This window comes from Drosophila arizonae, chromosome 2 (assembly GCF_054131065.1).
Source record: "Drosophila arizonae isolate 15081-1271.41 chromosome 2, UAZ_ARI_1.0, whole genome shotgun sequence".
NCBI classification, from domain to species: domain Eukaryota; kingdom Metazoa; phylum Arthropoda; class Insecta; order Diptera; family Drosophilidae; genus Drosophila; species Drosophila arizonae.
The window spans coordinates 16,068,952-16,090,164 of NC_142922.1; the positions used below are offsets into that span (position 1 = coordinate 16,068,952).

Below are 21,213 nucleotides of genomic sequence, written 5' to 3' on the forward strand. Positions count from 1 at the left end.
AGATAAGAAATCAAAGTATCTATATATTACTGGCAAGAGGTCCATTGACCAAGTGTATAAGAACTTCATTCATACTTTTTAGACAACAATATGATGTTGAGTTGTATATAAATTTAAAATTCGACAAAGAAATGTTAATCTATTTTTGTTTCTAAATTTACCGATCCTTAAGAATATTGAATCAATGCATCTCAATTTTGTAATCATCAACTGGAATAATTTGAATTCTATTTGATCTAATAGACAAACATATTTTTATTTTCATCTTTTATTTTGATATTAATTTCAAAAAAGTTTAAAGTTTCACAATATATTAATTCTGAATATATTAATTCTTAGACAAGACAGCCTTTTCCTGTAACTCAATAGCTCCACGTGCTTTATTAGCTGGTCATAAGACTATTTGAATCAAATCAAATTTGTTTATTCTTATCTTCAACTTCGGCACTGATAACAGAAAATAAATTAAATCAATTGCAACACTTCCATATTTGCACATTTGATAGTCAACCAGATATGAATGCACGTACATATGTGTGCATTGCATTGAAACTAACATTATTAACACACTAGCTAACATTAATTACTGTGCGCCCTGCTGCTAGAGACTAAGCATCTACACTGCTATCTGCCCCATAGAGTAGAGGGCCAGTCGGAAAAACATTAATATTCCACTGTTTCCCAGAACTATTAAATAGTACAGTGAATATTTTCTCTTAAGATTGTTTAAAAAATAATATCCTTATTGCGTTGCGCGTCATAAAATAAACTCGAAAATTTGCAAATATTCTCAATTTTTCATAGTGAAATACCCCTTTTACGTATATTCAGTGGCGAGTGGAAAATCTGAAAATATTGTCTTTCAAATTAATTGTTATTTATTATAATTTGATGAATCCAATCAATTCAATGAATTAAACTTAAGCAGAAAAAAAAAAAATAAATATATATATATATATATATATATATATATATATATATGGGATGGGATTTTAACTCGCGCAGTTTGATAAATCTACGCAGACAGATCATGCATTGAATTTCCTTTGAGCCATTTGGCTTGCACCGATTCAAATCGAAGCCTTTGACGCGACGATATATATATATATATATATATATATATATATATATATATATATATATATATATATATATATATATATATCAATAATGTGTAAGTTAGTGCTTTAATCATTGTATTTGTATATCTTCGACGAAGTTCTTGAAATAAATCACTTATACTGAATGGAAATTGTTTATATTGTCTCTTTTTGAAGAGCACCTCGATTGTGTAGCCAAGGCAGCACAATCTTTAAGTGCTCCTTGTAGGTCTTGCCGTTGTATAAGAGGGTTCTGAATGCGTCGGCCTCTGGCGAATCGGAAAATAAGTTATCAAAGCTGGCTGATTCCGTTTCTTCCAGCAAACTTGCAGCCATCACATCACACACCGCCATATACCCTGTAAAAGACAAAACACATGAAAGCATTTTATAAAACCATATTCGGCATACGAAAACTTACCCCATATTCCGTTCTTCAACAGGGATTTATGTATGTCTATTAGACTCGGAAAATTTTTATTGTAGCTCAACAACTTCAGGTGCTTTATCAGCTGATCGTAATACTGCTTGACGAAGTAATCAAATTTATTTACTTTGATTTCCAGTTTAGTGGATGATAACAGGAAAGAAATCAAGTCGATGGCGACGGTTCCATATTTACATATTTGATAGTCAACTAGATAAGAGTCTAACAGTTTTTCCGATTCTCTATCATAGCGAAACATAATGTTACTCAGCCAGCAATCAGAGTGGTTTAATACATTGAACTCTTCTGGATCAGTGACACCCACTTGTAAAATTTTGTCTGTAATGTGACCGGCCAAGTTTTTTATATCGTCATAGTACACCTCATGCCCGTCAATTGTCGTAAGGGTATCCAGTATGTATGGGACCATATTATCTGTCAATTTACTTATCAACCTTTTACCATCATCATTGAACATACCATCACTTATATGTTTAGGATAGGCACCCTTCCTATCCACTCGAACAGCAGAAGCGGCATGCCACTGAGCCAGCTTAGTTAGCACTGATATTGTATGTTCCTCATCGATTCCTGCCTTACGAATAACTGACTGGAATCCCCTAGCTCGTAGATCCTCTAGCAGTACATGTTCATTCGGTGTATCGAGTTTATAGCACCTGGCCCCAAAGTCAACCTCTAAGCCAACATCGCGATAGAGCTGCTTGAACTCTTCCACATATATCATGAACATGTCCCGTTCGATGTCGAACACGCTGAACTTGTTCTTTCCACAAGTTGAATGATATTCTTCAGATGTTAGTGGTACTTTTAGCATGTACGAAACGGATTTTACTGTGCTATCTTGAAAGATTATGTATATACATTTGATTCAGAGCCTTTCTTTTGATTATAGATCTTAGCTGTAAATCTCACTGACCTTTTAGTTGCACTTCAAGTTCTATACGTAGCATAACCGTTGCATAATTATCACCGGGTTTTGTGCCAGGCATCGCCTTAAATGATCGGATATTTCGAAAGTCTTTCAATGTATCCTTCAACAACTGCTCAAAAAGTTCCGCCTTCACCCATTCGGGTATCTCGACACTTGTATCATTTGTTGTGGTTGTTTGACTACTCGACGACATTTTTCAAGATTTTCAAACAAAGACAAATCAGTAGTCGTCAATGTGACTTCTGTGGAAGAACTGAAACTAATAGAGCTGATTACCGTTTATAGCATATGAGAGAGCTTAAAGCTCTCACAGTTACAATGCAATGTAAGTACTTAACAAATAATGCAAATTCTATTATATTTACTCTTAAGCTATAAATTTACCAAATAAAAAAGAAGTAATTAGCTTGTAACGTTAATGTTAACTATGAATAAACCAGTTTATTTGTGCTAAAAATGTAGGTATACTGCATTTAGTTAATATTATTTTATTATTTTTACTTCACAGTTTACTATAAAAGAAGATTTTAATTTCTAATTGAGCTTTACCTTAGTTAACATAGCCTCTTTGAATAAGCCAAGGTAATATAAGCTTAATTTGCTTCACAAAGCTGGGATTTGTGAACATTTTACGCTTAAAGTCCAAAGCCGTCTCTGAGTCGCCCATAAAATTCGCAACATTTGAGTCAGGACTGGGGGGAAACAGCGTTACGGGAAGCATTCGTTGAGCGCATACAAATGCTAAAATTAAATGGAATGGAATGGTACAAAATATAAAAATAAAACAATGATAATAACTATATCCTTTTTGGTACAATGTACAGACCCCAGAGACTGTGCCGTCGTAGATTCTCATGTAATTCCGTCAATGTCGGCATTTTCTTAGCATACTTGAACAGCTTCAGATGGGCAATAAGCTCTTCGTAATAATACTCTATGAAATCATCGAATTTCTCCAGTTTAATGTGTATATTAGGTGTTGTCATCAACAAACAGAACAAGTCGTGAGCCGGTGTACCATATTTTGGCAATTGAAAATCCACAAAGCAAATATCCTTGATCTCGCCTGCATTCAGTTGAAAGAGGAAATTATTGCACCAGAAATCTCCATGATTAAGCACATTAAACTCGGATTTGTTTACACGACCAAAATCCAAATACAGGTCTGTCAGGCGATCCGTGTAATTGGTCTGAAATAATTAGCAATGAATATTTGGCACTGAACTAATCTTTGAATTCCTTTAAGATTAATAATCGTTGATCAGAGAACACTATATATAATTTATAAAATTATAAATGTACATATTTTATAAATTTGTACATCTTCTTTACTCACTATCAACTGCTGTTGACCAGGCTCTAGCTCGTAATACTGCTGCATGCACTCCAAAAAGGGCACATTGAATGTTATATTCGATTGCTCGATCCATTTTAGGCACTCCTCTGACATATAACTTTTCTGATAGGTTTCTTCATAGTCGCCCAGCTCGACGACTCTTTGAGCGGAGGCTGCATGCCATTGGGCTAATTTCTTAAGCACGGCCTTGATTTCCGTTTGTCCCAGGCCTATCATACGCTCGAGATTTATGTAGCCCTGCGAGCGCAAGTCTTCCATCAATATATAGTCACAGTTGGGCGGGTTCTCGATGAACTTCAGATGAGCCGGCTTGAATCTCACAGAGAGCTCTGTATGCTTGGCATACAACTGCTCGAGCTCGGGCACCAAACGCTCGTACATATCAGCCTCAGCGATAAACAATTCATGAAAGTCGTGCTCATCGCCACGATCATTGACCAATGGAATTTTCAGTATGTAACTCTCCGCTTTGCTGCTGTCATCTGGTGGTAAATATATTGTACATATGTAAATATATTGTCTATATGTATGTATGCGTCACTGACCCACCTCTCAGTCGCATCTCAATGCTGATTCTCAACACAATCGTCAAGTAGTTTTCCCCTCCACTGATCGCTGAAGTGCACTCAAATTTTTGTATTGTATCAAAATCTGCGTAATTCTGTTTCAGTAAATCACTGAAAAGCTGTTGGTTTACCCATTCCGGTGCAGTTACAGTCGACATTTGTTATTTCGATATGTGGATCGTTTGGATGCGATTGTGTGTAATACTTCCAAAGCTCAAGTCGCAACTGAGCGAAAGCTCTTTTGTTCAGCGTTTAATAGAGACTACATCTGATAAAAGCTCTAAAGAGATCGAACTTCTGCTCATAAATATTTCTCAGCTTAATGGAAAAAATGCCTATGTTCATGAGACTATACTGCAATTTTTCATATGTATGTTATCTATTGTCGCTATCTATTAACTAAAAAAAAAAAAAAATTAATTACATGAACACAAACATGTACCAACTAGACATTATATTTGTTATTATTTTTTAAATTTATTCTTATCTTAAATACAATTATAAGCATTGGTCAATCTTATCCATCAAAAGGCTTGCCTTCTTTAAATAATACATATAAACATTCAATGTTTGCTTTGGTAACTAGTTTCTTTGGCTTATTTTAAGCTTAACGCTTAACGCTTAACGCTATGCATGTAGACATGTCGCCTCAGTTTATCTGGCCTGGCAAAGTCTTTGGCACAGAACGTGCACTGATAGGGTCGTTCGCCTGTGTGTTTGCGTCGATGGACTTTCAGTTCATAGTGCACGGTGAAGGACATGTCGCAGAGATCGCATTTGAAAGGTTTCTCGCCATTGTGTCGACGCATATGTATGTTCAGCTTGTTGGGCGTCAATGACTCCAGACCGCACAGTGAGCAAAGATACTTCTTGCCCGGATTCTTTTTGGCGACATGCATGTCGCGTATGTGCTTGTCCAGGCTTGGTTGTACAACAAAGGACCGCCAGCAGTGTGGACATTGATACCTAAACCGTCGACTTCGCTTGGTCGTCACAGGCGCCTGACTGGATGACTTGGAATGTTGGGTCGACATGTGCAGTTCTAGATTTTCCTGCCACATGAATCTGTAGCCACAGCGTGAGCATTTGAATTTCTTTTCCTGGTTAAGGCATTGCGTTCGCAAATGATGCTCCAGCATAGTCTGCACAATGAAAAATTACTATTAATATTTTCATTTTGTTTTTACTTTGGAGATCATTAGATTTTACCTTGTCTACGGTCTTGAAAATACAATGCTCACAGGAATAGGGCAACTTGTCAAATGTGTGCAGAGAATACTGATGCTCACTCATGTCGCGCCGCCGCTGAAAGTTCATGTCGCATAAAGCACAGCGATAAGTTCTACCAGAACCTACAGACTCATCGTCGCTCTCATCCGTTTCATCCAGAAGCAGCTCAAAGCCCTCTTCGGTGCTTATCATATAGTTGGGCGCCTCTTCAGTGTGGGCCTGCATCGAGATGTGCCGTCGCAGATCGCCAATTGTAATGAAATGCATGTCGCATAGTTTGCATAAGATGGATTTTGGTCCGGGAGTCTTGGCAGCATCCGCTAGTAGTGTTTCTGCCAAGGGTAGATCCTCACCTCTGAACCCATGCCGCTGTACATGCTTGTGCAAAAGCGCGGGTCGATAGAAAGTGCGTGTGCACCACCGACAGGGTAGCAATTCTTTGCTGCCGTCGTGGTGCATTAGCTTGTGCTTGGTTACGGCGCTCTTATCCTGAAAGCTGCGTGAGCACTGATCGCAAGGGTATGTCTCTTGCTGCAAGATTAAAGATTCAGACCAAGGTTAAATATTCAGACCAACATGTTACTTAGCATTGTAATTTAGACTCACCTTGTTCTTGTGATCGACAAGATGTGCGCGCAGATTGCGTCGCCAGAAAAATCGCTGCGGACACTTGTCGCACATGAACCGTTTGAGCGTGTTCTGACACAGTTTGAGCGTATGATGATCGAGCAATTGAGCGCTCAGGAAACGTGCATCACAACGCTGACAGACATGAGGGGCCTCGAGCCAGGTATGCTCCTGCCGATGGTGTTCGTGCAATTGATATTTGCGTGGGAAGACGGTCTCGGGCGTTTTACATAGCTCACATGAATAACTGTGTCTCTCCACAACATCCTCCTCACCTTCGCTGTCCGTATCGGAGCTGTCCAGGTTCATCTCGTATCGCGCCTCATTCGTTATGGAGTAATAGCGACCGTACATGCCCACTTTGAGATCATTGAAAATTCGCCGTTTTAAGCCGGCAGCTGTGGACTCAACGGCAGTCTTATAAAAGCCCTCTGCAATCCGTTCAATAGGCTCGCCATGAGCCTCGAATTCAAAGTCCTTAGGATGGGATTTTAAATGGTCACGCAACTCGCGCAGTTTGATAAATCTACGCAGACAGATCATGCATTGAATTTCCTTTGAGCCATTTGGCTTGCACCGATTCAAATCGAAGCCTTTGACGCGACGATCGATGCGTGAGGGCTTCGATATGGCTGATGTGTCCGTTGCGTATCTAGTTGACGTAGCTTCATCTTCGTCTTCATCGGAATCCTTATACGCCTTGTGCTCGTTGTGCTTGTGCTTGATGAGACTGACAATGTACTTGTAGGACTTATCGCATTGATCACATTTGTAGTAATTATCTGCACTAGAGCTATCTGCATCATCCTCATCCGGAATGCTATGTAAAGTGACAGTACGTGAATATGTTTCTATATGTGTATAGTATTCATTAAATTACGTGATCTCCTTTATGATGCTGTGCACAAGGGAATCTGTGCTTTTCGGCTTCGAGCGCTGAGGCTGTGACTCTTGGGTTTTATCCTCAATTAGCTTGGGTTGCGTAGATATCTGGCTGGAGACATGCGCCTTATGCTTATGCTTGATAAGAAGCATTATATACTTGTAAGACTTATCGCAATGATCGCATTTGTAGTAATTATCGACGGACTCGTTTTCCACGCTAAACGAAAATTAGACAATAAGTGAAGCGAAAGATACTTCACAAATAGAAACATACTTTGCCGAACAGCTCTTGCTCTCAATAGAGCTGGAGAGCTCTTCCACCTGATTAGTCGTCTCCTCTACTTCTTGTAGCTTAGATGAACTGTGATCTCGTTGCTTGTGCCTGAAGAGATTGGTTACATATTTAAAGGACTTGTCGCATTTATTGCACCTGTGCAGCATGGGAAATTTCGTCTGAGCTGCCCGGCGCTGTTTTAGGGGTACATCATCATCGTCATCATCACTGCTGTCATCATCCACATTGGATTTCTTAATCAAAGGATCAATTGTGTTTGTTGGATCCGTTGTTGACGGCGTGACAGGCTCTGTGGACTCTTCCATTTTAATTGTTATGCCCTCAATATCCAGCAATTGTATTGGAGTCTCGCGCAAACACTCTAAAGTGGTTGTTTCTGTATCCCCTGAGAAACATTCTCTTGAGAGCTTTTGCAGCCAGAGCTCATAAGTATTACGAGCCTGCTGAACAAAGTCGTATGCATTCTCTAACCTCTGAGAACAGTTGTGGCAAATCCAGGGCGGCAGCTTTTCGGCTTGATCTAAACCAATCTGAAAAAAACAACATACATACGTATGTAAAATGCTAGTGCAATCAATTTGATGACTTTGGGGGTGGTGGGCTAGATGGTTACCTCGAGCTTTGTTAACTCCAGCAGCAATTGATTGTAAGTTTTATCTGCGTATTTACCGAATGGCGTCTCTATCCAATAACGTCCATTTGTACCACCACAGACTCTGCACGTTCTTGTCATTGTTTGATGCGACTATAATTTATAATCGTATCTACAACTCCAATTTGCTCAGATCAACTTGCCAATTATATATACAAATAGTGGTGGGTTTCAATGTGGACACACTGGTGAGCAACAGCTGTTTACGGACAGCTGACCAATTATCGATATGTTAAGCTATCGATGCTGCCATGTTTTTCTTACATTAGAACTTGGTTATCATTGTGCGACTGTAATGTTTTTCATTTAAAAAAGGATATATTTATCAGCATTGTGAAATATGTTACCGACAGATATTTGTCGTACATGCACATTGCATGATGATAGCTTGTTTCCTCTTACGACCCGCACAGATAAATATGAAAATAAAAGTTTAAATGATATGTTACTTGAATTGACACAAAATGATGTAAGTAAACAGCTAATTAGGCAGCGTGCTATTTACTTGTAACTTGTCATTTGCAGCCACTGCTGGAGCACACAGATGACAGTCTGCCGCAGCACTTGTGTAGTGGCTGCTTGCACAAGTTGGAGGCTGCGTACGCGTTTGTATTGCAAGCGCGCCACGCTCAAGAGCAATTGTTGTTGCAGCTGCGCAAAGGCTTGCAGCCACAGTGCTTAGATGAGATGCCCATAGACATTAACTTGCAGCACATAAAAACTGAGATGATCGTTGACATGCAACCAACTAGCAATGCGAAGAGTGAAGAAGACGAGGCGGAGGCTGACGAGAGGGAGCAAGATATGGCTGCGGTGGCTATTCCAGCCCTGAAATGGCAGCCAAGCAGCGACAATGAGAGCAATCAGACTGCTGCTGATGAGTATGTAATTTGCTTAACTTATAATTAACTTGTATATTAAGTTTTATTGACTTACAGGCAGGATATAGACTTTAAACCCAAGCAGTTGCGGCGCAGCGCACGTAAAGCCAAAACCTACACAGATAGCGAAAATGAAGCAACGTAAGCTACATCAAACATAGTATTGTATGATATGACTATAAATTGTCCGATAGATCTACCGATGCGACTTCCTTTCCCATCAAACGGCGACGTGGTCGTCCAGCTCGTGTTAACACAGAGGCGATTAACGAAGAAGGAAGGCATGCGTGTGAGGTTTGTGGAAAGAGCTTTTCCTGGTACCGCGACATGCAACGCCACTCGCGCATTCACTTCGAGCAACCGACCTTCGTGTGTGACAGTTGTGGCAAGAGCTTCTTGCGCAAAGACAAATACATGTTTCATCTGCGTTCCCACGAAAAGCGAGCAGCCAAGTGTCAGGCCACGCAACTGAGCACCGAGTGGTGTTTTGCTGAACGTCTCTACAACTCCGGCCGACTCAAACAGGCGGAGTGCAAACTGTGCGGCTCGAAATACCAGCGTATAGGGGAACTGCGCGAGCATATGGCGTGCCATAAGAGCATTGAGACTTTGTCGAAGCTGAGTCTAGAGAGCGACGTTATCAGAAAACATTTTGCTGAAGAGCAGCAGCAGGTCGACTTGGAACTGATCAAGCAACATATTTGTGCTGACATTGCCAGAGGGCGTGAGCACCTGGACAAATACTGCGCTGTAGTCAATTCGTACGGATATGAGCTCTGTCTTAGCGATTCAGACGAAGAAGCAGTTGACCAATCGCCTAAATACCAGTGTCGTCCATGCAACATGAACTTCACGCGAAAATATCGCCTTATGCGGCACACTCTGGAGGAGCACACACAGGTGGAACCAGCAGTGTCTTGGCAACGCTGTGATGTTTGCCAAATTGGTTTTGTGTGTACTACAATGTTGGAGCAACATCAACGCACGCAGTGCCACAACAAACTTAAGCGTTACAGTTGTCCCAACTGCCCAGGTAAATTTATTTGGCAGCAGAACCTGGACCAGCATGCGTGCTCGCAACGTAACAATCAGCTCGACGAGCAACGGCAACGGCAGCAAAAGCAGTGTTGTCTCTGTGACATCCAATTGAATACCATGTTCGAATTACGCGCCCATTTGCTTAGCCATCAAGATGGACGCAGTGGGATACATCCGGAGCAGCAGGCGACCTTCTTTCGCACCTACTATCCCAACGGCCTTGACTGCAGCTTGTCGGAGCTGAGCGCACGGATTGCCGCCGACTTTAAGGCGGAGGATTATGGGCGATACTTTAATGCCAGCACGAGGAACGGCGAAGAGCTCGATTTCTTCGCCTCGGACTCAGACTTGAGCGATACGGACCAGCTGAGTTCTGGCGGCACACTTCACATATGTTGCCTGTGCGGCGAGACGAAAACGCGTCTCAGTCAATTGCTCGAGCATCAGCAAAGCCATCATAGTGAGGTGCAGGAAAAGCTCCCATACGTGTGTGACGACTGCGATTTGAGTTTTGTAGCTGATGCTCTGCTCCAACGGCATCGCCGACGCGTCTGTGCTAAGCAGCATGCCAAGTACGAGTGCCAGCAATGCAATCAGCGCTTTTACTGGCTTCCCAATCACGAATTGCATGTGCAGCTGCGACACGAGCCCCATCCCGAGCTGCAGATGGATGTTGTCAATGAACAGGAACGGGAGTCACGGATGAGAGGCAAGCGCCAGTCCAGAGCGGCAAAGCTGCAGTGCGGCGAATGCGAAAAGGTGAACGACGATGAAACGAGAGCAAACTCATATCTAACCTCTTTCATTCGTTTACAGGTGTTCATCTGGCCGAAGGATCTGACGCGTCATAAGCGGCTGCACCAGCCACAAGCTTTGGCACAATACCAATGCTTGCACTGCGACCGCAAGTTCCATCGCAAGGATGGGCTGAAGTCGCATATGCGCGTGCATGGCGAACAGCAGGCTGATGCTTCAGTTGCCAGTGACCAAGTTCCATCCATGCTGCAGCGCATGTCAGTGGTACTGACCCAACTATGTCGACCCAATGGCTGCAAGCAAATTCAATGCATGATATGTCTCTCGCAACACGCCAAAATCTCTGATCTGCGTGCACATTTGCTTGACCATCAGTATTCGGTCAAATTTGGAGAGGAGCGAAGCCAACCAGAAAGCATTGCGGGGATTTCACGTTCGCTGTATCCAGAACTGCCTGAACCATTGGTGCAGCAGCAATTAATCGAACGCATCCAAAATGATCTGAGAAAAGGCGTGGACCTCGAAAGATTCATATCCATTACTAACGAGGCGGGCATTGAGCTCAGTCTGGACAGCAGCGAAACGGAAACCGATTCGGACTCCGCCGAGACAGTCAGAAGCAACAGCGGGCAACTGTATAGCTGTGAGCTATGTCAGCTAAAGCTGTCGCGCAAGCATCAGCTCTACGCCCATGAGCTGGAGCAGCATTCGTGGCAGCAAGCAACCCGTGTTTGCAGCTACTGCCAGGCGAGATTTGTAAATGAGCAGCTGCTGGAGCATCACTATCGCACGCTCTGTCGCAACGCGCACCGACGTTTCCTTTGCCGTAAATGCCCATTACGTTTCCGCTGGCGCGAGAATATGAAGTTGCACTTGGACGTGGCGCACAACGAAGCTAGAGGAGAGCAATCGACCTTAGGCATTGAGATGAACGGGACGCGCCTGTTACCTATCGTGAGCTACAACTGCACCGAATGCAACCGTAGCTTCAAAATGCAAAAGGATCTTACTCGACACACTCTGATGCATGCCCAGGAGTCGAGCATTTACCGTTGCCGCTGGTGTGCACGACGTTTCTATCGTCAGGCCAATCTCCTGCAGCACATCGAGCGTCACGGCATTAGCGCCGAACAGCTGCCCTATGCTGAGGCACTGCTCAATGCTAGCCGTCATCCCCATGGCCAGAAGTGCATCCAGTGCAAGGTGTGTAACGTGACTTACCCCACCATTGCTGCGCTGCGGAGCCATCTTCAATCAGCGCCAGCAGGCACACATCATGAGTATGGCTCGCTGCTTAACTACTCAATCACCAATCAGCTGGGATACGAGCTGCATCTGGAGGACTCGGAAACGGATGAGGATGCTAAGCCACCAGGTACGCCCACGCACTACACCTGCAGCATATGCCAGCTGCGCTGCGCGCGCAAGTTTGAGCTGCATCAGCATCAGCAAGCGATGCATCGACTGGAACGTATAAACGAGGGCTGTGATGCCTGTATTTTTAAGAGTGTCTCAGCAGATCTCATTGCCTACCATCGACGCGTCTTGTGTAACAATACGGAGAAACACTTCAAATGCTCCAAGTGCGGCTACAAGTTTATGTGGGAAATGAACTTGGCGCAACATATGAAGTTGCAGCATCCCAGCACCGATGGCAGCGAAACACAGCAAAATGCAAGTTCATTGCCTCCACAAGAGGTACCCAGCGCAGAGTGCCAGATTTTTCAGTGTGGACAGTGCCCTAGTAAATATAATCGAAAGGATCGTCTCAGTGCACATGTAAAGAAATGTCATGCAGCGGGAGCAAGTGGTCCTACGGCTGCGACAGAGAAGCTTATGAAAAATTCAACTGGCGCCAAGCAGCAGAAGAGTTTTCTCTGCGCTTTTTGCGGCAAGGCGGTTAGCTCCTCGTCCAATCTGATTATACACATACGTCGCCACACTGGCGAGAAGCCTTTTAAGTGTGACTATTGCGACATGGCGTTTCCACGTTCCTCCGATCTCCAGTGCCATCGACGCACTCACACGGGCGAACGGCCTCACGTCTGCACCGTTTGCCAGAAGGGTTTCGCCCGATCCTACAAGCTGCAGCAGCACATGCGCATCCACAATGGCGAGCGACCTTACAAGTGTACTTATTGTGACAAGAGTTTCACTCAGTCAAATGATCTGACTCTTCACATCCGACGACACACAGGCGAACGTCCCTATCAGTGCAATACGTGCGGCGAACGTTTTATTCAGGGCACAGCCCTGAAGAATCATCGCATGCAACATGGACACCACGACACGGAAGTGGACCAGGCCAATGATAACTAAGTGAGCCTATGACTAATAAGTTTTTGCTGAAATAAATAAATACGTGTACTATTTAAATTTCGCATTTAGAGTGTTATTACTTAAGGTAAGTAAGCTTCAGATTATAAATAAATGTTGGCAATTTGAATTTCAAGTTGCCACCGATAAGTTTACACTAATCGGACTAAATTGCCACGATCGATAAATGTGACGATTGCATGTAAAAGTATCGAAGACTTCAAAAGTACTCATACTCAAACCTAACGTCCCGTTGTTATGGTTACATATATCAAAACGAAACAAGCTGTGTGTTTCGATTCGGTTGACTTATAATGTAAACTGTATCACGATAAACAATAATTAGTTAATAAAAAAACAAAATATATAACTTTTAAATAAAATTATTGATGAGCCGCAAACACACAGATATAAGTTAAATTCTAATAAAGCCGGGTGCAAAGTTAACGTATTTCTTTTAGGTTTCAAATTGCTTAGTTTGATGCTTTAAGCATCGGAAAATGGTCAAATCGAACAAGCAGTCGCGTCCAATGCCTGCCACGGATCGCAGCAGTACCAATGCCAGTGGCAGCGGTAACTACATGGAAAACACGTACTGTGTAGTGCTGCATGTCGTCGAGGGTGAGTTTTCGCATATCCTTTTAGTTGCTCATTGCAATTCTAATTCCAATTCTGTTGTAGCCATTAATTTTTATGGACGCGAAATGAGGGAGGGGGAGAGGGAACAGATTATTATGAATGCTGCCCTCAACACAGTGGACTTTGAAGTTGAGGGAACCCCTTCGGCCACATCGGAAACAATTATATTCAATAGCAATTGTATTTGGGAGTGCGATATGGCGGGGATAAAACGCATCAAGACGGACCATCGGCCAGTGAAGGTCACATTTTTTGCCTGCGGCGGTATAGAACGCAAGACCATTGGATCGCTGCTTCTACCCGTGCGTGGCTTGCCAGTTCTGGGCACAGGCGGTAACAACAGTCCGCTGCAGCTGAAAATGTTCTGGCATAAGCTGATCTGCATTAGCAACGAGTTTCGATCCCACAAGCCGGAGGTGCTGCTCATGCTGGCTATCATCAAAAAGTCTCTGCTGCATACTAAGGACTTCAAGCATCTAACGGCGTTCAATACCTCAGTGAGTCGCGATCTAACATTGGAAAGCTGCTGTATGCATTAATTCATTAACTTCATCCTGCAGGAGAAACAAAGCCGTACACCACCGCTGCAGTCGCCCGGCCATTCGATCACGGCTAACATGTTGCAGTCGCAGGTGCATCCACTAACACTTAAATTATAAAACTCGACTAATCACTGAATCGTATACTCTCAGGCCAATGTGTATGTTCAGTCGCTGGTGCAGTTGGGTTTACTTCAAGTGGGCAATGATCCTCTGGTGGACTGTGACATCATCGAGGTGGTCCTGCAATTCAAACAGCTCAAAAATGTCAGAAAATTTGTTAGATCTGTATACCAAGGCAAGTTGGATGATGTGGAAACCGTGTTGCTTATGTTTGACTTTGTTGGCAATGTCACGAATATTGAACTTAAGTTGAACACTGTGGATACCTACACTCTCAACGATGTACTGGGCTTGCGCTTCAAATCGTCACTGCGTAGTATACGTCTATATTTCCAGCGCATATTTTATTTGCCCATCAACATGTATGTCAATGGCTCTTCAATAGGTAAGCTATAGAAACAATTGACTGATGATTAGCTCTACTTATAATTCTCTCTGTTAGCCAATTATCGCATGGACTTTGGTAAGCTCCTGCCCCCAGATAATTATTTTGCGGACAATCGTAAATATGTACACAGCGGTTGCTTTTCTTTTGACCGCTTCAGTCGCAAGGGCAGTGCGCGTGAGGTGAAGCCAATCATGGATTTCACATTTACGGTGGATATACAGGAGGTGTACTGGCGCCAGCAGGAAAAGCTGGAGGAACCGCCGCTGACGCAGCAGCAACTGCATGAAGACTCGTTGGACATACAATCAGTGGGCGCCAAAGCTGTCATACTCGAAGTTCCTAAAGATCGTGTATTTGATAACGGGGTTGAATGGACCCGTAATTCCGAAATGCAATCCGTTTCTGGAAATGGATCCGTGGATAGTTTGAACGTAGGTGCTGAGCTTTCCGAGTCGGATGAACGAGAAGCACCCTTGGAGTCAGTGCAAGATTCCGATGTAGCGTCAACTGTACATTCATCTCAAGGACGGCGCAGGAAATTTATAAGGCTCATAGATAAACCCGTTCAATATGATAATGAGGAAGAAGATGAAGACCATCATTATGATCCAAAGCTTGTTACCAGAAAACTGCCAACAAGGTCGAATCATAAACACAATCAGTGTCGTGATGATTCAATTGATTTAGATGATGATGTTGACTCTGATTCTTATGTTGGAAACGAAAGTTACAAGAGAGCGGATGACTGGCTGGCGGGTCGTGTTCATGACTCCAAGAAACCTAAGCCTAAACCTAAACATAAACATAGCAGTTCAACAGCTTCTGGCTTAGAAAAAACTCCATCCAACGCAGCAAAAGATGAGAAACTGAGGGGATTACATGGGGATAGTGCAAAGAAAAGGAGTATTCTGGAATTACAGCGCATAGATGAAGAGGCAACTAGATTTCTGCAGGAAGAGATGCTACTTAGGGAGCAAATGCCAAAACGAAAGGGAAAAAAACATTCAGATAATAATATTCAGAACTATACGATTGATGACAGTATTATAGATGATTCTTGGGCTGAATTGGAGCAAGAATATGAAAAGAGTTCGTCAAAACAAGCGACAAAGCAAAATATTAAACATAACTTGGAAGGGGAGTTAATGACTAACTCAAGTCCAAGAGCTGCTTCTAAAACACGAAAGTCCCAAGCGCAGACAGCTCGAGTCGAAGCAGTTGACCTGAACACAAGCTTTCTAGATGCTACATTACCTGAAATGACGGATGATCATAGCAAAAAATATTCCCATATAAACTCTACGGATGATTCATTTGACAATAAACCAAAAGTCATACGTAGGAAGAAGATTGTGTCAAAAACAGAACACTTGGAGATGTTGGACACATCAACGTCCACCTCGCGCTTGCGGGGAAATAAATATATGTCGTCACAGGAAAATCTAGAAGCCGTTGGGTCCGACTCAGCTAGACAGAAATTAGAACATATTCTCCGAGGTAAAGTTGGCAAAAAGCCCGAAAACGTAATTCTTGACATGCACATGCCAACGGAAACGGATATGCTGGAAGAATGGATTCAGAAGCCAAATGCACCCAAAAGCAAACCAATGCCAAATTCCGAAAAGAAATGTAAATCTAGTGAATCAGTATTACCTAAGAAAATACCAAAACCGAATAGGTCGTCGACTTCAAAAGCGGACCTTTCTCTAAGCGCTCGCTGGGTGGAGGTAAGCAAGGAGCAGGCTCGAGCCTTGGAAGAAACTGAACAGTTCATTGCAGACAGCTGCAAAGCAGACCTCGATGTACTCTCAGTTGAAGAACAGTGTTCTCAGAGCTCAAAGAAACCAAAAAAGAAGAAACTGGGCCGCACATCACGCTCGATTATTAGAAAGAATATTGAATATAGTGAGATGAATGTTAGCTCGGAAATGGAAGCAAACATCGATAGTTCATTAATGGATGAATCCTTTAAGGAATATATGCCTGAGCCTAAAGTGTCAACAAAACAGTGTTCCAATGTCCATTCGTCGCAGGACATTATAGTATCTGAAATGAATTTGAAAATTGAAACTAGTGCAGAAAGTTCTTTCGTAGAGCAGTTGAAACTTGAGCGCAAAGTGATTAAAAAGAATAATGACTGTGATAAATCACAGGATGCCATTTCTAACCCTGGTACCAATCCTATTGCGAATCAATCGACCCCCAATACTAGCAAACTCAGAGAACGAATTCGTCATAAAACGGAGAATGTGGCTTCAGAATTGGATTCCAGTCCAACTCGAAAGTATGAGAAAAAGCCTCGGCAAACTGTACACCGGTCTGCATTGCATAAATATTTAGATGCAGAAGAAGCATGTGCCATGGATCAGTCTCAGGAAGTAGGTGACCAGTCTGAGAAACCATTAAAAAAACGCACCGTCAAGGCAACAGGAGTCGAACATTGGGAAGCAGAGTCGCTTGAGCTGGAGTCGATAGGGAGGAAAGGACTTTCGAAGAAAAGGACAGCTAAAGTGTCTTCTGATGTCAATCACTTGCAGCAGACGGTCATCGGCAAGCTCTGTGCTCTAAAAGAGAAGAATTCTGCTCCAGCCCAGCTGGGCGCCGCTGCACCCGTCTCCCGCTTGGAGGTTACAGTGCACATGTACGATGAAACAAAAGTTGCAGAAGAGCGAGCCAGAGATGGCACCACACTTGTGAACCAGAGCGTGAACACGGATATCACCAACATGAATGAAAGCATCAAGCTCATTTTGGCAACTGGCAGGAAACTGCAGGACGAGATGCAACGGAAGACGCAAGAATACATGGACAGTTTAAGTATGTACCGATCTGAGGCGGAATCATCGCAGCAGACATCAAACGATGAAACACCAAAGAGTATCCCTAATATGACTAATATTAGTGCTGATTACGAGTCCAAATTTGTTGAGCTAGAGCAGCACATAGGTGAGTTGGAGCAGCATTTGCGTAAGTTTGAAAGCCGCACACAGGATATGCAGGAAATGAACTCAAAGCTGGAGAACGAGAAAACTCAATTAAAGCAACGCATCAATAAAATGGAGCTCCAAATAGAACAACTGCGCCAGCAGGGCACCAGTGGCAACAAACTGCAGGAGGTGCTCAGTGAGATGCGCCTCCAAAACGTACGCTACATGGACATGTGCAAGGCCAAGGATCGATACAAGAAGCAATGGCGGCGCAGTGCCAAGCGTGTCCACGCCCTCAAACTGGCCATGTACGAGAAGAGAATGGAGAGTGAAAAGACCATGCCACAGTAAGTTAAACGAAATATGACAGTAAGACATATAACTTACCCTATTGACATGTTACTTCCTCACAGGATGCTCAATCTGAAGAGTATTCTTACCAAGGATGCTGACGAGTTTGAGCGTGAGTTCGGCTGCTTTCGCCGGTCGACCACAGCGCTCAGCTTTTCCGGCTCTGGTGATTCGCCGGAGCCGTTGCTAAAAGATTATCTGCGCGGTCTTTCCAGCCAAGCTGTAGACCAGCACAAGCCTGTTAATCATGTGGATAGCAGTCGGATGCATTAGCCCCATTTCCATTGAACGAAATTGTACGTGATTAATGGTTAATTGATTGTATACTCATAGGATACCCATCCTTATTTGCGTTAGTTATTTGGTTTATCGTAAAATTTCTGTTTTCTTGGAGACAAGTAAATATTTTATGTCAAATTTGTGATTAAATTTAAGTTTATTCAACTAGTCCTAAGATATCATCTGTAAAAGTAATGTTTACGCTTGCGATTACGATTCACTGACCTTTTGATCAGTTTAAGAGACAATCGACATTCGTTTACAAAATTTAAGACTGTTTTAAAATTGTATATTTTCGCTTAATGTTTAGTTTAAGCATTAGTCAACCAGCATAAAAAAATTAATTGATTTTAATGTAATTTTCCGTTTATTACTATAAAAATATTTAAAAAAATTTACGCTTGGAAACCGTCATCATTTATTCCAACTTAAAGCCCACGCGCACAAAGTGGGGTAATGTGTCCAGTGGTGCAGAGTACTCCATGAGCCAGACGGGACCCTTGTAGATGGTCCCGGTGTTTCCATCGGTCCACTCTCCCTCGGGCAAGTAAATGTCGCGATTTCGAGCATTTTCCACAATAACCGGAGCTGCAATGATGTCATCGCCCAGCAAAAATTCTGTAGAGATATTGAAAGGGATTCGCAATTAGGTTAATGATTGATAATCATATTGGTACAGTCCACATACCATCGTAGATGCTCTGAGCAACTACATCATCGGGCGCAATCCACCAGAGGGGAGCGTTGACAGGTTCGCCAGTTTCCGTGGCGCGCTTGAACATCTTCATTATGTAGGGCGTATAGTCGGAATGCATCTTGGTGAAGGTCTTGCTAATCTCAATAGTTTCCATGTCAAAGTTCCAGGGCACAAACGAGAACTGCAGGCTGGGCATGAAGACATTGGCCTGCAGCCAGCGTAGGAATAGCTCCTTCGTGGGCGGCTTCTCATTGTAGCCATTGCCGCCAATCATGTCGGGTAGCACAAAGGGATATCCATTCATGTTCATCTGTAGCAGCGAAGTGATCAGAGTCACCAGGCCATTGTTCCAGCCCCACTCGGAATCTTTGTCAACAATGCGCACAAATATGGGCAAGTCCTGCGTGCCCTGGCCAGAGCGCACCTCTACCATATCGCCAAAGGCGGCCACTGTGCGCACATAGTCGGCGGTAATCTGTAGCGGGGCTTCATTTGCATCACCCTGGAGCACCGGATCTGTGGGTATCCAGCTGGTCTCGCCGGCATCAAATTTGAAGCTATCGATGCCATCCTCTGTCTGCAGGCGTTTCAGGCGAGTGGTGAACCACTCCTGCACTGCGGGCTTGGTGAAATCCAGATAGGCTGCATCCTTTGGCTTGCTGTTCCACCACTGCGTATCGGCACTGCCGGCTTGATTTACCACCAGATAGCCCAGATCCTTGGCCGTTTTGTAGATGGCTGTGCAGTTGTTGTTAATGAAGGGGTGAATCCATAGGGTTACCCTGAAGCCCAAGGCCTTGAGATCGTCTGTCAGTTTCTTGGCATCTGGAAACTTTCTTTTACGGAACGTCAGAGCGCCATAGCAGTCCTCCCAATCGTCGTCAATCTCCAGCTGACTGTTCTCAAAGCCATTATCAAGAATTTGCTTCGCAAAGTCGCGCACGACCGCGTCGGAGACCTCCGCCTTGTATAGCGCCCAGGTGGACCAAACCGGATGCTGAACCATGCGCTCATCGGGATAGCCTGTGGGCTTGCCTAGCAGCGTCTTCACCGCATACATATGGGCAGCCTTTGCATCCTTGGCAAAGCCAAGGTGATAGCTAAATTTAGATGAGGATAGCCGCCTGTCATAGGGCAGGGCACTGAATGCACTGATGCAGAGCTGATCCTCCAGGCCAGCTGCATTCTGATCAATAAACAGCGGAGTTGTATTATCCACGAATAGGAAGAAGCCCTCGCTGTTCAGCCAGTACCGCTCTGCCACGCCCATATTACCCCACTCCTTGGGCACATACGAGAAGTTACTATATTGCTGACGCTCCACGGGCCAATAGTGTTGCTTCTGCTCCGAGCCACCAAACCAATGGACGCGTCCCTTATTCAGCCTCACACAATCCCTGGGCTGGGTGCCCTTCACCACTTGATCGCGAACCACACGGACATGGGACACACTGCTGCTGGATAGGACCAAGCTAAATTCGATGGTGGTGCTGCCATCGCTCAGCTTGAAGCCACCTGTCGATGTGGCTTCCAGGTTGCTGCTGGTGACAAAGTTATCCAAGGTCACGGTCTGCAGCAAGCTGCTGCCCTTCATCAGCTCGTATTGCAGCTTGCCGCCACGTCGAAGCCTCAAATAGATGTCGCTGTTGCCGAACTTGAAGCGCTGCTCGATGGTCTTGCAGGCGTGCCCCGCCGTGCACAGGCAGCAGGCTGCCAAAAGTAGAGCTGCACTTCCATAGCCGAACTGCATTTTCGTAAAACTGTTGCCAGAGCCAAGCGGGCTCTTCGCTTATATAGCAAACGATCGAGCGACTTATGTGCACAAATAAAGCTCTTCAGGCTAGCTTACAGTCCCACTGCTAAAGATGCACTCCAGGCAGCGGCTGATAAGCGACTATCAGCTAGAGCTCTCATCGAACCTAATGTATAATGCGATATATACATATACATATAGACGAGCACATATTGTCAATAGATTCCGAGTGCTATAGTGCCACTGAGAGGCGAGCAAATGATACTTCATGACACTCGTAATGCTAACTGGTGAATTATTTCTGTTGCTCTACACAATATACAAATACATCAATAAACTCTAGCTAAGTGCTAATAATTATGAATTTTGTGGAAGAGCCCACATATCTTATGAGTGCATGACTAATATGTGTATATAATTTAAAGCTAACCATTA

At 43.7% G+C, this 21,213-nt stretch overlaps 6 protein-coding genes across 13 annotated transcripts; 2 read left to right on the top strand and 4 right to left on the bottom strand.

The window, feature by feature from the left end:
- Positions 1 to 853: 853 nt before the first annotated feature.
- Positions 854 to 2,672, bottom strand: LOC108608803 (uncharacterized). 2 transcript variants are annotated; one of them, XM_018000374.2, is made up of 3 exons: positions 2,465 to 2,672; positions 1,522 to 2,388; positions 854 to 1,459 (listed from the first exon to the last, which is right to left on the bottom strand). In XM_018000374.2, exons 1-3 carry the CDS (start codon positions 2,670 to 2,672, stop codon positions 1,257 to 1,259), a joined length of 1,278 nt encoding a protein of 425 aa, XP_017855863.1. In that variant the 3' UTR covers positions 854 to 1,256. The 2 variants fall into 2 exon arrangements, with proteins under 2 accessions (XP_017855863.1, XP_089332627.1); XM_089476501.1 differs by having other exon boundaries at positions 1,522 to 2,384; positions 2,465 to 2,595.
- On the bottom strand, positions 2,582 to 4,640 carry CHKov2 (CHK domain ov2). 4 transcript variants are annotated; one of them, XM_089476505.1, is made up of 5 exons: positions 4,386 to 4,640; positions 3,816 to 4,318; positions 3,306 to 3,669; positions 3,029 to 3,220; positions 2,582 to 2,721 (listed from the first exon to the last, which is right to left on the bottom strand). In XM_089476505.1, exons 1-4 carry the CDS (start codon positions 4,558 to 4,560, stop codon positions 3,030 to 3,032), a joined length of 1,233 nt encoding a protein of 410 aa, XP_089332631.1. In that variant the 5' UTR covers positions 4,561 to 4,640; the 3' UTR covers positions 2,582 to 2,721; position 3,029. The 4 variants fall into 4 exon arrangements, with proteins under 4 accessions (XP_089332631.1, XP_089332629.1, XP_089332630.1 ...); XM_089476503.1 differs by having other exon boundaries at positions 2,593 to 2,732; XM_089476504.1 differs by having other exon boundaries at positions 2,600 to 2,738.
- A 201-nt stretch (positions 4,641 to 4,841) lies between these two features.
- On the bottom strand, positions 4,842 to 8,355 carry LOC108608616 (uncharacterized). Its single transcript, XM_018000080.2, has 6 exons — positions 8,053 to 8,355; positions 7,419 to 7,969; positions 7,140 to 7,361; positions 6,239 to 7,079; positions 5,612 to 6,163; positions 4,842 to 5,544 (listed from the first exon to the last, which is right to left on the bottom strand). The coding sequence occupies exons 1-6, from the start codon at positions 8,170 to 8,172 to the stop codon at positions 5,017 to 5,019; spliced, it is 2,814 nt and encodes a 937-aa protein (XP_017855569.1). The 5' UTR covers positions 8,173 to 8,355; the 3' UTR covers positions 4,842 to 5,016.
- On the top strand, positions 8,316 to 13,666 carry LOC149270437 (uncharacterized). 4 transcript variants are annotated; one of them, XM_089476498.1, is made up of 7 exons: positions 8,316 to 8,560; positions 8,617 to 8,972; positions 9,030 to 9,113; positions 9,167 to 10,769; positions 10,827 to 13,085; positions 13,155 to 13,170; positions 13,544 to 13,666. In XM_089476498.1, exons 1-5 carry the CDS (start codon positions 8,432 to 8,434, stop codon positions 13,083 to 13,085), a joined length of 4,431 nt encoding a protein of 1,476 aa, XP_089332624.1. In that variant the 5' UTR covers positions 8,316 to 8,431; the 3' UTR covers positions 13,155 to 13,170; positions 13,544 to 13,666. The 4 variants fall into 4 exon arrangements, with proteins under 4 accessions (XP_089332624.1, XP_089332623.1, XP_089332625.1 ...); XM_089476497.1 differs by having other exon boundaries at positions 13,526 to 13,641; XM_089476499.1 differs by lacking the exon at positions 13,155 to 13,170 and having other exon boundaries at positions 13,544 to 13,637.
- On the top strand, positions 13,569 to 18,726 carry rha (protein). Its single transcript, XM_018019312.2, has 6 exons — positions 13,569 to 13,703; positions 13,764 to 14,218; positions 14,282 to 14,353; positions 14,414 to 14,768; positions 14,826 to 18,045; positions 18,112 to 18,726. Exons 1-6 carry the CDS (start codon positions 13,583 to 13,585, stop codon positions 18,320 to 18,322), a joined length of 4,434 nt encoding a protein of 1,477 aa, XP_017874801.1. The 5' UTR covers positions 13,569 to 13,582; the 3' UTR covers positions 18,323 to 18,726.
- tobi (target of brain insulin) lies at positions 18,677 to 20,924 on the bottom strand. The gene is made up of 2 exons (XM_018000142.2): positions 19,017 to 20,924; positions 18,677 to 18,946 (listed from the first exon to the last, which is right to left on the bottom strand). Exons 1-2 carry the CDS (start codon positions 20,773 to 20,775, stop codon positions 18,747 to 18,749), a joined length of 1,959 nt encoding a protein of 652 aa, XP_017855631.1. The 5' UTR covers positions 20,776 to 20,924; the 3' UTR covers positions 18,677 to 18,746.
- Between the last annotated feature and the right edge of the window lie 289 nt (positions 20,925 to 21,213).

Bases quoted from the DNA above. Each gene is read 5' to 3' on its own strand.
- LOC108608803 (XM_018000374.2), bottom strand. From the start codon at position 2,672: ATGTCGTCGAGTAGTCAAACAACCACAACAAATGATACAAGTGTCGAG. The intron at 2,389-2,464 runs GTCAGTGAGATT...TAATCTTTCAAG, and splicing joins ACTTGAAGTGCAACTAAAAG to ATAGCACAGTAAAATCCGTT. The intron at 1,460-1,521 runs GTAAGTTTTCGT...TGTCTTTTACAG, and splicing joins GTTGAAGAACGGAATATGGG to GGTATATGGCGGTGTGTGAT.
- CHKov2 (XM_089476505.1), bottom strand. From the start codon at position 4,560: ATGTCGACTGTAACTGCACCGGAATGGGTAAACCAACAGCTTTTCAGT. The intron at 4,319-4,385 runs GTGGGTCAGTGA...ATTTACCACCAG, and splicing joins CATTGAGATGCGACTGAGAG to ATGACAGCAGCAAAGCGGAG. The intron at 3,221-3,305 runs GTCTGTACATTG...ATTTAATTTTAG, and splicing joins ACGACGGCACAGTCTCTGGG to CATTTGTATGCGCTCAACGA.
- LOC108608616 (XM_018000080.2), bottom strand. From the start codon at position 8,172: ATGACAAGAACGTGCAGAGTCTGTGGTGGTACAAATGGACGTTATTGG. The intron at 6,164-6,238 runs GTGAGTCTAAAT...TTAATCTTGCAG, and splicing joins TTGTCGATCACAAGAACAAG to CAAGAGACATACCCTTGCGA. The intron at 5,545-5,611 runs GTAAAATCTAAT...TTCATTGTGCAG, and splicing joins TTTTCAAGACCGTAGACAAG to ACTATGCTGGAGCATCATTT.
- LOC149270437 (XM_089476498.1), top strand. From the start codon at position 8,432: ATGTTACCGACAGATATTTGTCGTACATGCACATTGCATGATGATAGC. The intron at 8,973-9,029 runs GTATGTAATTTG...ATTGACTTACAG, and splicing joins AATCAGACTGCTGCTGATGA to GCAGGATATAGACTTTAAAC. The intron at 9,114-9,166 runs GTAAGCTACATC...ATTGTCCGATAG, and splicing joins GATAGCGAAAATGAAGCAAC to ATCTACCGATGCGACTTCCT.
- rha (XM_018019312.2), top strand. From the start codon at position 13,583: ATGGTCAAATCGAACAAGCAGTCGCGTCCAATGCCTGCCACGGATCGC. The intron at 13,704-13,763 runs GTGAGTTTTCGC...ATTCTGTTGTAG, and splicing joins AGTGCTGCATGTCGTCGAGG to CCATTAATTTTTATGGACGC. The intron at 14,769-14,825 runs GTAAGCTATAGA...TCTCTCTGTTAG, and splicing joins TGTCAATGGCTCTTCAATAG to CCAATTATCGCATGGACTTT.
- tobi (XM_018000142.2), bottom strand. From the start codon at position 20,775: ATGCAGTTCGGCTATGGAAGTGCAGCTCTACTTTTGGCAGCCTGCTGC. The intron at 18,947-19,016 runs GTATGTGGACTG...ATATCTCTACAG, and splicing joins TGCTCAGAGCATCTACGATG to AATTTTTGCTGGGCGATGAC.